Source organism: Phasianus colchicus, chromosome 13 (genome assembly GCF_987193195.1).
Source record: "Phasianus colchicus chromosome 13, bPhaCol1.hap1.1, whole genome shotgun sequence".
Classification (NCBI taxonomy): Eukaryota; Metazoa; Chordata; class Aves; order Galliformes; family Phasianidae; genus Phasianus; species Phasianus colchicus.
The window spans coordinates 14,150,472-14,167,316 of record NC_143448.1 but is presented as its reverse complement, the minus strand read 5'-3'; the positions used below and the strand labels follow the sequence as shown (position 1 = coordinate 14,167,316).

At 36.9% G+C, this 16,845-nt stretch overlaps 1 protein-coding gene and 1 long non-coding RNA gene across 6 annotated transcripts in view; one reads left to right on the top strand and one right to left on the bottom strand.

Moving 5' to 3' along the window:
- ADAMTS18 (ADAM metallopeptidase with thrombospondin type 1 motif 18) overlaps positions 1 to 16,845 on the top strand; it is a 72,281-nt gene that overhangs the window by 53,020 nt on the left and 2,416 nt on the right. For all 3 annotated transcript variants that reach the window (XM_090149375.1, XM_090149377.1, XM_090149376.1), the window contains 6 exons: positions 4,752 to 4,890; positions 5,920 to 6,046; positions 10,341 to 10,545; positions 12,732 to 12,923; positions 13,289 to 13,501; positions 14,415 to 14,562. In XM_090149375.1, coding sequence (XP_090005501.1) covers positions 4,752 to 4,890; positions 5,920 to 6,046; positions 10,341 to 10,545; positions 12,732 to 12,923; positions 13,289 to 13,501; positions 14,415 to 14,562 — 1,024 coding nt within the window. The remainder of the gene's footprint in view (positions 1 to 4,751; positions 4,891 to 5,919; positions 6,047 to 10,340; positions 10,546 to 12,731; positions 12,924 to 13,288; positions 13,502 to 14,414; positions 14,563 to 16,845) is intronic.
- LOC149916170 (uncharacterized) overlaps positions 5,150 to 16,845 on the bottom strand; it is a 201,436-nt gene continuing 189,740 nt past the window's right edge. For all 3 annotated transcript variants that reach the window (XR_016470602.1, XR_016470603.1, XR_016470604.1), the window contains one exon: positions 5,150 to 5,207. This is a non-coding gene — a long non-coding RNA (uncharacterized LOC149916170). The remainder of the gene's footprint in view (positions 5,208 to 16,845) is intronic.

Below are 16,845 nucleotides of genomic sequence, written 5' to 3'. Positions count from 1 at the left end.
TATTCAGTAGTGGATGAAAGATGAAAATCACAAAATGCTTTTCTTATCTATCCTGGAATTTCACACACAAAAAAACCAAAAAAAACAAAAAACCTCAACCCCAAATGCACACGCATATATTTACATATGTTATGTATTTGTAAGTATGGAACCAGTCAGACCAAAGAAGACAAAGAGCAGCAATTCTGTACTTCAACTAGGTTGTGGGACTGAAAATACAAACTTCAGTGGCCAAATATTTTCTGAGGAGGAGAACACTGTGTGAAGAATGCACAATTCAAATTGTAGGATGAGTATTTCCTGAGTACAACTTCTGGAAGTCTAAATGCAGATTTAAATGAGATTTTAAGAATTCATCAAAGCACTTTCTGGATTGTTGAAGAAGTATGCTCACGGATGTAGGGAAAGCAAAGCAGTATATAGAAGTGCCCTTCAAAATTTGTATATCTTTCTGAAATGGCTGTTTGTAATATTGATACTTTGGTGATTGTGGGTTTGGAAAAGCCTAAATGAGAAATATTCAGGAGCTGAGAAGGCAGTTCCCATGTCCAAATTCAGATGAGACAGGAAATAAGAAAGGTCAACATGGTAGAAACATGATAGTGAAATGATAATTTAGGATCAGAAATCAATACCAGGTTTCAAAATATGGTTTCTGTAGCATAATTGTCTCATCTTAAATGAAAACATACTGGAGTTTTTTAAAGTAGTTGAATATATTCAGCTTATTTATTTGTCAGTCATGTAAGGTCACCAGTGCCAATTTAAAGACCTTGACACTGTTTTTATCTTCACTGAAAAATACTTAACCTGAGGAGGAATGGACAGTAAATTTGTCATTCATTCATCTAGATTAGGAAATGAGGGCTGACAGTCATCACCTCTAAATGCTGAAATTACTTTCCATAAGATGCTCACAGAGCATCAGGGACATCAGAGGGCTCCATTGACACAGGTCTCATATGAGGGTCACTTGTGACTTCTGTTTGCTGAAATATTCAGTCACCCTCCACCACTGACTTGAATTAAGGGAAAGACTCTGGCAGTGCAAAAGAAATTGAACTAGTAGGTCAACCCCAAGAATATTGTATAAGCTAACTTAAAAACACAATAATTTGATGATTGATTTGTCCATTCTATCAATAAATGAATGAGGAATGAACTTGTATCTGATTTGAGAAAGCCCTATAACGTTTTTCAGGATGAGATACAATCAGTGCTTTCATTGGTGTTTACCTCAGACTTGGTGAAATATCTGATCAAGGAATTGTGAAATACTGGTGAAAAAATGTGATTTATTTTGACAACTGTAAGTAACAGATGGAAAGGATGCTTTACAAAGAGGCAAATATTCACAGGAAGGCTAATGGATCTTCAAAGCAGGCAAATGTCTAATTAAAATCAGTAAATCACTTCCTCTTTGTCAATAGGGAAAAAAAAAAAAGAGAAAGAAGGCCAGGTGGAAAGACTTTACTGATGGTAGAGCTGCCACTGGGAGAAAGCCAAGTTGTAGTTATAAAACATTACATTTATTATTAGCTACTAGATGATAAATTTGTACTGATTTCCCCTAAAGAGAAAGTAAGTTAAAGAAAGCTAAGATGTGCTTATAAGATACAGATGTTGATTCAGCGCAACAGATAAAAGGGTTCTCCTTCAGTGAAGAGAGACTAGCTGGACAGCGTCCCTGAAGGTTGTACGTTTGGCATGTGAACAGTAAAAAATAAAAAAATTTAAAAAATGGAGACACAATAACAACATAAGATAAATTTGAAACAGCTGAAGTAGGAATGAGATCATGCAGGACCTTTCAAGGATACTCTTTATTATTTTTTTTTCCCCTTTTAATGACCTTAGTGGACTTTCCTGAAAAACAACAGTTTGTCATAAGCTTTTAGTTAAGATTTTGTTTAAAATGACTTTAGAAATATTGAAAGGATAAAAACTCTTTTGTTATAAGGTTTGGCTTAAGCAACCAATGTAGCTGCAATTCTTCCTTTACTGATGATTTTCTCTACAGGTATTCTTTCGCTTTCCTTTGAAGTCCTGGTGTTAGCCATGGTCAAGGATCCCATGTAACTGCCCATTGAGCCAATGATCCTGTTTTTTAACTGTTTGTAACAGCTTTCCACAAGCATCATATATTCCATGCTTAGATTTACACTACTGAAAACAAGCTGAATTCGTGAATTCCAGTGAGATTAATCTTGACTGATCAAAGAAATCAGAATTTGGGTTAGCATGTTGGATGTTAATACATCTATTAAATGGCATGTAGACTCAGAGTGGATAAAAGTTGCAATCTCACAAGCATCTTTCTAAAAATCCAAATAACATGGCCAGACACTAATCTTCTGCACCAACAAGCTTCTTAGCTTGCCCTTACTGGTGTAACTTATAGCTCAGTGGAGACAGCTTAGCTCTAACATGTGCCTCAAGAAATTATCAAAGACTTACAAGACATGGGAGGGACCCAGGAAATGTAGATGAAATTTGGAGATGCAGATCAAAGCTATCATGTATGCTGGGGCTTAAAGTCTGGGCTCATGCCCATTTCATAAATGATGCACATGAGGAGTGAGTTAAAAATGAAAATACATTTTCTTTCAGCAGATATGGGAAGCACATCCAGGTAAACAATAATTATTCCTTTACTTGGCTTTTTGCTTAAGATCAGCTTGATTCTGTAAGTAGTAGTTGCCTATTTCTCCTTCACAGAGACTAGGTCATTTTTACATCTGGCTAACCTGCCAGACGCTTGCATATATTCCTGTACATTAGATAGATTATTATGGGAGAAAGAGGAGTTTATCCTGTGTAACTTGATCTGTTTTATTTCAATGTATTGCAAGCAACTTCATATCACCTTAAAAGCACAAAGGCTCAATCATAAAAAGGCATATTGAAAGCCTCTTTGGAATTTTGACCTGCAAAATGGAGTACTGCACAGGAGACATAGGATAGCCACAGTAAAAGAAAAAGAAAGGAAAAAAAAGGAGTCTGGAAGAAAGTGGCAGATGCACAGCTAGTTTTGAAATCTTATTGGTTTAGCTTTGAAATCAAAATTAGCAGCAAAAGGAAAAGGTTCTTTACTCAAGAGAATTCAATTTATCCATTGTTTTAACATTTTATGCCCTAAGCAAAAGCCACAGTTCTTTTTCTTCAGAGTAGATCTGGCAGATTCCAGCCACAGAGTCTGTGGTTTTCAAACTCAAGAAGCTGTAAATTTTATAACTCTGCGCCCTGCGGTCAGAGCTGCTGAGTGTTGTGTCTGAAGTCAGGTGGTTGGTGTGTTAAAGGTAGACATTAAACAGTATTGAGGAACTGGAAATGTTTAAGGAGGTTTTTTTGCCAGCTGTAAATTTGGGAGCAAATGCCAGTTGGCTGAAAAGATGCTGGAATGTATCCAGTTAAGTAGAACTAGCACTGGAGGTCTTTCCAAATTTGTAGGTCTGATAACTTGGCTGTATATGCAGACTTCAGTTATTGGGTTGTTAAAGGAAGGCTTTATAATGAATGTTTGAAAATACGATAGAAAACTTTTTATATGCTCATTACTTTGGCAAAATTGTAACCTTGCAATAGCACTGCATTCCTGATGAAAACTTGGTTGAACATTATGCATTGTATAACATTTTTCAGCTGAGTGCCAGGGACTTTAAATTACATGGTTTTGTGCTGTACAATGTTTTGTCTCCAGTACTTTTCCAGAGTTTGATTTTTGCCCTTTTAATCTGTAGCTGGGATGATACAGGACATAAGAAACCTGAATGTGATGCAGTTCCTGCTCTATGTACATATCCTCTTGTGGTTTCAAGGATAGGAAGGGGCTCTCTAGCTTTGGCTGCTGGCTAGGAGGAAAGGAAGTTACAGATTTCAGCTCCCTGTTAAAATTGTATCTACTTCCCAATGCAGAAGAAGGGAGTGTAGCCCAATGACTTAAAATGTGTACAGAGCAGCCTGCATGATGTACAGGAGCAGAGGCTCTCACTCAGCTGGAGGCTGCAAGTTCCTGACATTACTGTGAAGTTGTTCTCTGAATGATAGATACTAACATCTCTTGTTCCAACATGCCAGGGATCATTTGCTCTCTTCCCATTTGTTGTCTTGAAGCACCAGGATAATATTGCTCCACAGAAGTAAAGCTGGTTGCCACATTTTTTTTTTCTTTTAATATCTTCTCATCCTCCCCCTTCTGTGTTCTGAATTATGTTATTTAGGATGCATTTGCTTTGTTTCTTACATCTGCTGTCAGGAAGTAGGGAACAGTTTTCGAAGACAAATATTCACAGCCTAACACTTCAAGATATCTGCAAGACGTTTTAAGCTTTACTCTTATTTTGGCTACTTAAATACAACAACTTCATAACAGTTATTAGATCAGGCAAGAGCTTGGCATTACTGTGATCTTGAGATATGAAAAAAATGGAGGACTAAAAGGACAGACAGACCCTTTCTGCACTGTCCTTGTATGCCCCACAGGTGCTGGTCCAAAGAACCAGTTTGATGTTCAGGAATTGCTTTGATGAATTTTAGTATAACAAAGAACTAGGTCTCTGGAAAATTGTTTCATGTTGCGTATAAATACATTATGTATATATCATGTTTACTTAATCTTCTTTCCAAATCACAGAATCCCTTTTTTTTTTTTTTTTTTTTTTTTTTAACACACCCCTTCCTCTCCTCCCCCCCCCCAAATTGTTTTTTTTGTCTGTTTTTCTTAAAACCAAACTCCAATCACCTGTCTGTAGATCCTGCTACAAGGCAAAAATCCTGGGATTGCTTGGGAATACACATTTTCCAAAATGAACGAGAACAAGACATCTGTCAAAAAGCACAGCCACTCCTGGGTGACAGTGCAGTCAGAGTGCTCAGCTACCTGTGGTGGGGGTAGGTAACTTCTTAATATTTGATGCTCTTCATTTTCATTTTTCTTTACACATTCATCTCAAACATTTCAGCTGCCTTTAATTTTGTAAGCAAGTGTAACAATACATACCTTGAACACCTGGTCCCTTTTTTTTATCTGACAACTTATAATATAGATGAAGTACCTTTCATAGTTCCTCTGTGGTAGAAAGAAAAAATCATGATGGTCTCAATTCATGTCACTTACCGTGGCAGTCTTTTTTTCTTCAGGTCAATCTGTGCACATACCTTGCTGTTGAAGTAACATGGGAATTAAAGTGCTTTGATGCAGTTGTAACCTGGGAACACAGAAAGATAAAAATAATGAGTAAATTTTATCTATCTGTAGAGAGTAACTGAAGACTAAAATACTACAAAGAACTTTACTGACAGTTGCACACTGATCTTCTCACTTTTTAATTACAAATATTTGAGTTCATCAAACTTAAACTCTGAAATTCTACATAAGCTAAAGACTTCTTGTTACCATACTCTTCTAGGTATTTGCTTTCCTCAGAACATGTATTTATTCTTTTTAAATTCTGGATGTTCCATCAATGGAAGTAATTCTAGGATGTAATGAAAGCAGAAAAGTGGCACATAGAAAATCCTGCAGAAAAAAAAACCAAAAAGAGAACTAAAATTTGAGTGGCCTTTAAATTTTAAGTGGGTCATATAAATAAGATTCTATGATGCAGTTGCCCATAATATCAAAGAATTGGACTGGATGACCCAAGTAAATGCCATGTTTCTGAATTTGAAAAAAAAAGTGAAATTCAGAAATATCTTAGTTTGTTGTTAAGACTTCACAGCATACCAGCAGACTGTTTAAAGGAAGTCAGCATTAGAAACCAGTTGCCAAATGAAGTCCTGTTTTATTTAGTTGAAGTCAATGGAATTGTACCAAGGATGACCTTGGCTGGATCAGATAAAATTCTTTCCTACTTCTTTTTCTTTTGAATTTTGAGTAAACATTTATTTTACTACATTTTTTTCCTAATACTTCCATAGGACACATTACAGCAAAAGCAATTTGTTTGGAAGATCATCGTACACGAGTTAATTCCTCTTTTTGTGGTCCACGGTTGAAGCCTTTAACTGAAACAAAACTATGCAATACTAATCCTTGCCCAGCACAGTAAGTTCTCTTTATTTTTCTGCCTTTCATTGTGCCTTATGACTGAGTTAGCTAGCAAGGAAGTTCTCTGAGATAGGCACACAGAATTGTACAGCCCGCTAGATGAACCCATTTTTATTCTGTAATTTAAAACAGTAATTGTTTAAAAACGTTAGTTGTGTAGGCTTCTGCCCAATGATAATAATAGAGGCAGTATTTCTAATGTTGCTAAGCAAGACCTCCTGAGGATTGCTTGCAGCTCTGTCACCATGCTGGGGTTAGCTATGTGACACTGAGTAAATCTAAGTTACTTAGAGGCCCATTCTGCCACCTTTACTCACCTTGAATCAATAAGACCATTTCCTGAGTAAAGTGCTACTCCCCATGAGGAAGCTTGGCCTTCTGACTCAGATTCCACATATTAGATTAGGCTAAAAGAATCTTGTGAAGTGCAATTAGTGACTTTTGGGCAAAATACTTCATACAGTATTTTGATACCAGTAAGAGGACTATCAGCCAAATAAATTGTCAGCAATGCTCCTGCTCCCACAAAAATAAATATAAAGACGTTTCTTATGTTAACAACCTTATTTTCTAAGACATAAGAAAGGTGAGATGCAAAGGAAGACAATGACATACAGATAAGCCTTTAGAATCCAGCTGGTATAAATCAACAGAGCTCCTTTAAAAACAAAGGAGTCACACTGATTTATAGTAGCTGTGGTAGGAGTCCTTTGGAAAAAAAAATGTTGTGTGTTCACATAATTAAACACAGTATCATGTGGCTTAGAATTTAAATGGGGAGATTTAAGAGTACACTGACTGTCTGTCTTCTGCTGTTTTTTTCACATTTGGACTCCTGACTTTTCAACTTTAGCATTATATTAATTTTATATTAAAGAAAAAAAAATGACTTCCAGGACAGGAGATTTTCTACAGTGATATGATGTAAAAAAAATAATTGTTGCATAGGAAAATTGTTGAGAACACAGTTCAAGTGCACAAGCAGCAGACAGCAGAAGTGAGGAGCTCTAGTCCTCATGTCATCTGCTGCTTTTACCTTGTGCTGATGAATGCAATAACTGTAAAAGCAGTCAGTTAAGCCCACTCCCATACTTGATAAAAATAACACATTTAATTGGTTTTCCCTATCTGCCCCAGTGCAGAAGAGGATGATGGGGCAAGGCAAAAAGACAGATATGCTTTATGGTAGTGTTGTTTTTGCTTCAAAATCCATAATTTGCAATATGTTAAACATTCTAAAAAATAGTCCAGTAATAGTTTGGAATTTCCTGCAAAATTTAAAGATTACAGCACAGAGCACAGAATCCAAATGGTAAATTATACATTATAACCACAAAAGGATAGAGATAAGATTTAAATAATGGCAGCATGTCACATCAGAGCCCCATGTTCCTGCTTCAGCAATTTCTTTAGATTGCTTTTAGCCACATGAATTTCTGAATACTAATTTTAAGTAATCTTTGTAGCCAAACACAATCTGTTCGCATGTGACTTATCTCCTGCCAGAATTATTTTTAACCAATGAACTTAGTATCATGTAGGCAGAAATGCAGTGTCTGTGATACTCCCAGGAGTCTTTTTTCATCAGCTTATGCTCACCTTCATTTTCATGTAGCATTGTTATGCTATAAAACTTTCAGCAAAATGATTTTCATCTCTATTTTCTCTCAGTGGACCATACAGAAAATTCTATTTCTGTTGAGCTGATATCATGACATGTTTTGAAGATCCACTGGCATAAATGTCACTGAAAATGCTGAATCTCCATTTTGACATGCAGTGCAACGTTGTCATGCTAAAATTGCTCTGATAATTTTAGATTTTTTAGATTACCACAACACAATTAATAACTTGATCCCTAAAAGGAGTACAGAAATAAAAACTATAAAAGCCCCAAGCTTCCCAAAACTACACATGTGGGTAAAAAACAATTCAACTCAATAGTTAATTATTTTTAAAACCACATGGGGCAACATTAAAAAAATTAGTAAATACAATGGAGGAAACAATAGGAAATAAAGAAGAAACAAATATGGTGGGCATAATAGGCAAGGAAAGAAAGTGACTATGTGAGATGTGTGTGTGTTTTGTGACTTGAAAGAGAAGACTCCAGACTTGTAAAGGTCAGTGAGGAATAATTACTGCATAGGAACAAAGTCTGAGGGAGAACAAAACTGCCATCCCAACAGTGAGAACATAGGCATTAGAACTACACACTGTTGCTGGATTTCAGAACTGGCAAATCTGCTCATAATTACTTATGTTATTTGAGCTAATGAAAGATACTCTTGGATCACAGCCCAGATAATTTTGGAAAATGGCAGTTTACTAGAGGACATTAAAGATAGTTTATTGTCCTCTCCTCTACGAAGAAGGGAACTTTCTGGACAGTTAGTGCAAATAGACTTTTAAAATGATTGCTTTTGATTGCTCTGCCAATCACGGTTGTCAAAAACATCAAGGGAAACTAATTAAAAGTTGTAGAATGGATTAAAACTATTAACTTCTGTACAGATGTTTGTATCACAAAGGTCCACATGGTTCTAAATCAGACAAAAAGAAAATGTATGATGTGTTCTGGAAATACATAACTACTGACTTTTCATATTAATATTTCTTTGTCCTTATACTAGGCCCTTTTATATTTCCCACTATTTTTGACAGTTACTGAAGTTATTAGATTGAGTGTTGGGATCGCTTCTGTTCCCAACGGAATTTTACCAGAGTAGGAGTTTTATATATTTTTAAACAATTAAATATAGTTTTGTTTTCAGGCAGATGTGATCAGAAAGGCAAATGGGATGCTGGTCATCTTTCACACAGTAAGAAAAGAAAAAAAAAACAACCCTTCCTGTCATTAAAACTGTGTGTAAGCAGCTATTCTAGTCCCCACAGGGTGAATCTGTAGGAAACCATAGAAGGCCAAGCAGCTGGATTTGAGACAAAAAAAGACAACCAACCTTTTCTGTAACATAAATTATTAAAAATCTGTAAAATACTTAAGTTCAGTGCTGCATATTTCAATAAGAGATTTCAAGTAATCTTTTAATCTTCATAATTTCCCCTGTTTTCTTCACTCGTTTTCCCATCTAGTTGTTCATTATGATCTTACATTGGAAGCTTTGAGGACAGACACTTGGATGTGTGTCTGAAGAGTTACACAAGGGTTGGGGACCCACTCAATAGAAATAGTAATAGAAATACTAAGCAGCTATTGACATTTCAAAACTGAGCTCAGCCTAAGCAATTGGCAGTGTTTCTTCAGTCTTTGTGTAATTTTAGTGACAGTATTCATTACTGAAGCTTGCCTGCGACTGGAGTGTAGATTTGCCCAACAGCTTTTGCTGGTTAAATTCTTACTGTTTTATTTAGATCCCACATCTTCTGTCTGCCAAATTTGTTAGTCTAAGGAGATTTAAATCCTCCAAACGCTATTGACAGGACTGCTGATTTTAGCAAGCCTATTCTTTTTGTAAATAGAGGCAAGCTAAGGTTTGACATTAATATCACTGAATACTACCGTGCCAACATTTGTTGAGCTGTGACAAATGCACTGGGAGGTTCATGCCTGCCTAAGTTGGTCCCATTTTCCCTGCAATGCCAGCTTTTCCCCCGTATCTGCTTGGGTGAACTTTCTTCCAGTTTGTGTTTTTTTGAAGGAAAAGGTAACAAGGAAAGCAACGTAACAGCAAAGGTCTCACTCTCCAGTGAGCTCAAAGGCTCACTCTCCAGTGAGCCAATCTCATCTACTGCCTATCCATCATACTTTTGTTTTGTTTGCTTCTCTGTTAGTCTATTTGGAGGTCTCTTCAGCAGCTGAAGTGACAAAAGTTATCATTCACTCATGTCTTTAGAGAATATTTTTCTTTTCTATTTTCAGGGAGGTTTTTTCTTTCAATTAAAATACTGATGTGATTAAAAAGGAATGGTGATTTGTTAGATTTTCTAGATACTCCACCAGCCTCAATGGAAGTGTCTCTCTCTGTCCAAATGGAATTCCAGATTCTAGGTTAGATTCATAGGCAAATTAATTTTGGTAGATGTGTGAGTTGTAAATAATTAATTCTAGGTTTTCTAGCTGTATTACTTATATTTCATCCCACTCAAAATGTTCTCTTCTTTGAAGAAAGATTAAGTAACTTAAGTTTTTCGATTGCTTGAAATCAGTACATCAGTAGAGTAGATTAAGCAGAATCCCTGAATAATTCGCATTTCATAGGTGACTCACATGTGTTGATTTTATAAAGTTAATTGGCATCTTGTGTTTCTAATATACATTTTCTCCATTAAGCTGGTCAGCAGGTGAATGGAGTGCATGCAGCAAATCTTGTGGAGGAGGGCAACAAAGTCGTCTCATCCAGTGTGTCCAGAAAAAGGCTTTCCAAAGAGAGGAGGTAGTGGCCCATTCCCTGTGTCCTGTTAGCACCCCTGCACAAGTGCAGATATGCAATAGTCAAGAATGCCCACCCGAATGGAGCCCTGGACTATGGTCTCAGGTAATCTGGAGAAAAACTTGTGTTTCCTATTGCTGACATAATGAAAACTATGCCAAAAATTCTATGCAGAAAGAAACAGTGCAAACTGTGAAAATCAATAGTGTATGAATAGTTCTATTTGTGATGATAACTTGTAAGCTATATTTTAATGAGCCTTTGTAAGTGGTCAGAAAGGAGGGCTTCCAGAAGGGGACACGTGGTGTCCTTTCTGGTGCATACAAACAGATGGAAGATTTTTTCTGGTTTCATAACTTAAGGCTCAATGAATTCTTCAAAGCCATTAGCTCCTGTCTGAGAGAAGTTCTTACAGCAGTATTAACTTTTCTTATTGATGACTGGCAGCCAAGGAATGAAGAAATATTTGGAGTTATTAATGCACATTTTTTAATTGTGGATTGATAAAGCTGTGATTTACACATACAATAATTATTTCTCTACTTTTGCCTTTGTTAGAGTAACTCTAAGTAGAACACTGCTGCAGTTAATCTCCCTGAGGAACATAAGGCCCCTAGGCAGATTCCTGTGTGTACACACCCTGCTTCACAAACCTATGAAAAGCTTGACATTAAACCAGTCTGAGTTAAAAAGCACACACATGCTTACACAAAACTCATCTCTGCTCTGTCTGTGACTGTTGTTGCTGCTGGCACGAGCTGTGAACGTGAGGATAAATCAAGTATTGGGAAATCTTTAGATGTAAGAGACAGATGACAGTAAACCTATATAAAAAAGAATTATTTCGATTTTTCCGTATTCATTTAGTGAAACCCAAGGTGGATTTAAATTTACTGAAAACTCTATTACTCCTCTTGGTACTTTTATTCCTTAGGTGTTCAAGTACATCTTGATCTAAGTTTTCCAGGTTAAGAAGCACACTGTGCTGCTCCATGTGAGTGCCCTGTAATGTACTGGGACAGACAAGTAACTTCTTCCAGTGTATGTGAAGGAAACATTACTATGGCAAAAGACTGTGAAAAACAGATGTGACAATTAGATATTTACAAGGGAAGAACAAAAATCTTCAGACACATTCACATTTTCAAACTTTACCAAAAATTTTAAAATAATCAATTATCCCCTTCTGTAGGAGCTGTATGATTCAAGTTGGGTTTTTTAAATTAACTTATAAAAATTAAGTTCACAAGTCCTTACCAGGCTTATTGAACAAGTTAGCAAAGATTTTAAGAGTCAGCTAAAAGCTGCTATAACACAGGCTCAAAAGAGTTAAAAGAAAAAAATGCAAACTACCCAGTCTCTCTTCACAAATCAGAGAATCATTTTAAATGAAAGGCTTTTCCATCTGTTTGGGGATAAGATTACAACCAGAGATTTTCAGCAAACAGGTATTTCTGTTCTATTTCACTGCACTCTGCTTTCATGAAATCTTTAGAAAACGTTTTTGATTTAATTTGTACACTGATAATGTGGTATTCTGCATTGGAATGTGCCTGTTAATTATTATAAGAACACTTAGAAGAGAATGCAACAAGATAGAAAGTCCACAGAATTATTTCAGGGCTATTTCCTCATTTCATCAGAAATGGCTCATTAGTGCATTTTGTTGGATGCTGAGGCAATGAAAGCTATGGAATGTCTTTTCAACTGAACCACAGTTCAAGCAATACATATTTATTCACTAGTGACTCGTCCTAAACTTCATTGTAATCTTGGCAATTAACTTCAGTCAAGTATCTTAACCATTTTCTATATCAGATTCTGTCTTTTTTTCTGAGATTCTTGTGAAGAAGTTATGTATAGATTCCCTAGGTAGTCTTCTCTGTCTCTTTCTTGTCCCTCTGGGCCAACATGAGGACAAGATAACAAATAGCTGAGAACATCTTGCTGTGGGAGATTTTCAGATGGGAGGTTAGAAGTAGCTTTCAACTATGCTGTCTAGAGAAAAAACAATTTTGCTCACAAATCCAACTTCCCTCATCAACGGAAAAAAAGATATTTCTTGTCCTACATGGGAGCTGTTAAGAGTTCATAATTTACAAAAAGAAAGCACTCAGAAGAACATTGTAAGACTGACATATAGATATTGCTGTTATGGAATTTCAAGTTTACTTGCATTATAATGGCAGCTACAGAGCACATTAACAACGGTTTCTGTGTTCTGCTGTAAAATACAAATAATGTCAATTTACATTTCTTCTAGCTCAAATGAATATTTCTTTCCATCACAGTGCTCCAAGACTTGTGGGAGAGGTGTTAAGAAGCGGGATGTCTACTGCACAAGTACTAGTTCTCCCAAGCTTAAAATCTTGCCTGAAAGTATGTGCAGCCAAGACCATAAACCTGAATCCCAGCAGACCTGTGTGCTAGGACGCTGCCCCAAGAATGACCGGCTCCAGTGGGTGATTGCTTCCTGGAGTGAGGTAAAGTAAAGTAGAGCTCACTGTCTTCCTTTTCGCATTTTGACAATGTTGACTTGGGGACACATACGCAAACAGCATAAGAAAAAAAGAAAAGCTAAGCTGACATTTGAAAATCAGGTGCTGTGGGCAAGCCACTATAAAAACACAGTTCTTTGCATTCAGATGTAGTTAGATATATTCTGATGTCTTTGTTTTTTTGGACTTCTGGTGACTTAGCTTCATATTTCTGTTTATACATGTGGAGCATGGTCTTTGGGGTTTTATAATGCTTTTGTAGTTTCATGTAATTTAGGTTATCCTGAGCATAGCCCAGTCTCCTTTGAATGAGTTTCTATAGATTTAAAAGGTGTGCTTTGCTTTTACAGTGCTCAGCCTCCTGTGGCCCAGGTGTACGCAAGCGAGAACTAAAATGTGGTGAGAAAAGCATCCATGGGAAATTAATCACCTTTCCTCAGAGAAGATGTAGAAACATCAAGAAACCAAACATAGACCTGGAAGAAGCTTGTAACAATGGACCTTGTCCATCCCAAACCTTGTATAACATGGTGTCTGGCTGGTATTCCTCGCCCTGGCAGCAGGTAGGAATAGGAAGCTCCCTCATCCTTCCCTTCCCATTCATGATATATTTTGGTTCAGTTAACTTCTTTGTCACAAAATTCAAGAAGGTTGCTCTAAAATGTTATTTGTGTTTCAGAGCCACTCAATTCCACTATTGTTTCCCAACACTTCCTTTTCAGTGTTCTAACTGCACTGTGCTTGAACTATTACATAGCAATATGCACAATGTATTTGAGGATCTGCTCAGATTGCCTGGAATTCCCTAAATACTATGATTAATTTGAGGATCAGTCTGTATTTGTTTCTACATTCTTGCAAATAAGCTTCTGTATTTCTGGAACTTATCTACTTTATGAGTCACATATCAATGAGCCACACACTCATTTAATAACATTTACATGAAGCAATGTATGCCTGACAATTGTAATCAGATGAAAATGATCTATTTATCTTAAAGACAACTTTTCACGAAACACATACAAGTAAAAGGCTTATTCATTCTAAAATACTTCATAGATCTTCCTGCAAATGCATAGTGTTTTTCCCCAGACACTACCATAATTATGTTTCCAGGGGGAGCTTTATCTTTGCTCCGACAGCAGGATTGGGCCCAGAGGCTTAGAGTTCAAAAGAAGTCAGTGCAGCCAATCAGGAATGGATTTTCTATAATATTCAGTTTGTCTACATGCCTAAGTAAGGAACCAAATTTTCAGTTGAGTCCTTAAATAACCATACTTTTGAAAGGGCTCAAGAATGGAGAACAGATGCACACACCTTTGAAAATCTGGTCCTGATAGGAATCACCAAGCATTGACACATCTGATCATGACCTCTCTCTGAAAGTCTCATCTAAAGCCCCTCAGAATGCTTCCCTTTGGCTTTCATGGGCTCCAATAGATTCTCTGTAATTAATTTTTTTGTTGTTGTCTACAGTGTACAGTAACATGTGGTGGGGGAGTGCAAACCCGGAGCGTGCAGTGCCTACGCCAAGGGAGACCAGCCTCTGGGTGCTTGCCCCATCAGAAACCAGCAATTCTGAGAGCCTGCAATACTAACTTTTGCCCAGCCCCTTCAAAAAGAGGTAAAACTCAGCTCTACGTTCTGCAGCAGCTTATATTGATATACTAGATATACTCTACATCCAGCAAAAATCACCTTTTCATTACACCCACTTAAAATTTATATTTGACATGTTCCTCCACAAATTCTTTGCACACCACATATCTTTGCAGCTTTTCAGTTACTTTCAACACTATAGTATCTCTCTTCCCAGAGTTAACTCTCTTAAAGCAGACTTGAGTATAACTGAGAGAGATTTTAAGAATAGAGATATGTTTAATATATATATATTTAAAAGTTAGCACAGTGTGGTTCTGAGCTGCACCTTCAGTTTATGCTTTTGGAATGTCCTATGCTGGAACTCTTTTATGATTAAGAATATCAACTTTAAAATTAAACAGTAAGAATTTGCAATTTTTTTTTTCATGTTTTAAATTCCACCCATGCTTCAGATTGCAACAACCTCCAGGGTGTTCAAAAATGCTTTTACTAGAGTGTAGTTTTGCTTCTCCTGATCAGTATAGCCCAATAGGTCAGGGAAAATGAAATTCAGCTTTCTTCTAACTTGTATGCCTGCTATATCCCTCTTCATATCTTCAGTGTGTTTTGAGTTCTGGAGTAGCAAGAATCTTTGTGTCAGTGATGGAATGGGAGTTCTCTCAGAATCATCAAAGAAAGAGAGAGATGCATTCATTCCATCCAATGTATTTGTTCAAAAGCTGGTTACTGCTTGTGACGCCATAAGTGGGGGGAAAAAAAATGAATGGAGGTCCAGGTTTGTCCAGTGTAATAACAGTTACCTAGACATGTTAAAGCACTTCAAACATTAATTTTCAATATACTGTACATTAAGTGTCTTATTACCATTTTAAAACAAGATGCTGAAAGTAATGTCTGTAAAACAGTCTGGATTGCAAGAGAAATGAAGTAGAGTTGGGAGCAACGGTCAACCTCTGGCCCTGCACCTTGTAATCTGACATCAGACAACAACCCCTCTCATCTCTACTGATTCATGATATTCAGTGTAGAACCTAGTGGTGTCTGAAGAGTTAGACCCACTGTGTAACTCAAGACACGCAGAGTATGAGACCTGAATCCAAACTAAGATATACTGATAAAATATACCTAAAACAGATACATGAGCAGTTTTCCCGTTTTTATAATTAAATATTCTTAACAATTCAAATGCTAATTAACATTCCTAAGAAGTTCTGCTGTGCTTCAGAATTTCTGTATTACGTCCTCTTCTGTCATGATACAGCAAGCACTCTTCTTTCACCCCAGCCTCCCTCTGCTATATTTCATGTCTGAAGTAATGTCTGTTACTAATTTTGGCTTTGGCCTGTTTCTTTCTTGCCTCACATCTGCAGGAGCTCTTTCACCTTTATTATAACTGGGTCGTCAGGCTCTAGAGATCAATTATCTCTTCACTGCTCTCTAACTTTCTGTCTAAACCAGCAAAAAGAGAAGGAACCAGCTGTGCTGGAATCACATCGAAGCAAATCAGTCTCCATTATCAGCCATGCAGCTCCAGCTCAGTGATCACAGTTGAGAAATTAATGTTTCAGGGAGAGTTTACACACTTTCCTAGACAAGCTGGGTCACTTCCATCTGTTAGATGCAGTTACGGTCACCATAACTCCTAACAATCCAACCGCTTGAAATGAATCAAAATTAAAACAACATGTAAATACTTGAGTAAATAGAAATAAGGAGCTGAGAGCCTGGTCTGCATCCACTGAAGCTAGTGGGAGGCTTTGTGTTCATTCCAATAGTCCTTGGATTAGGTCCCAAGAATAAAGTTTTTGGCCACACCTTTGTAATGTTAGCATTGCGCTCTGGTCTTCAAAAGGAGGATAAAGATTTATTAACATTAGCTCCTCAGTGCATATAAAGTTAAAAAACAAAACAAAACAACAACAACAAACCACAACAAAAACAGCCATCTGTAATTTTTGAAAATTTACCCTTGCATGACGGGTGATCGTCCCAACTCAGAACAGCTTTACTTACCTGGAGCTGTGCAGCTTTTCATCTGTTGACTGCTTTGGCAAAGTGGCACTGTCAGTTCCCCCGTGCCAAGGTCTGTGTGGTGGGCAGTAGCTGAAGCAAAGTGAAAGCTGGTGCTAAACTACCAGATCCATCCCTCCTGACACTCAGTTAAGGCAGTATGCAGTATGACACTGTGCTTCCTAGTTCCTATAAAACACTTTGTTCAAGGACAGTGTTTTCTTTACATAAGATTAGCATTTACAGATGGGATTATGTTTTTAAAAACTGAGCAATAAAATGGAAGTATTTTTCA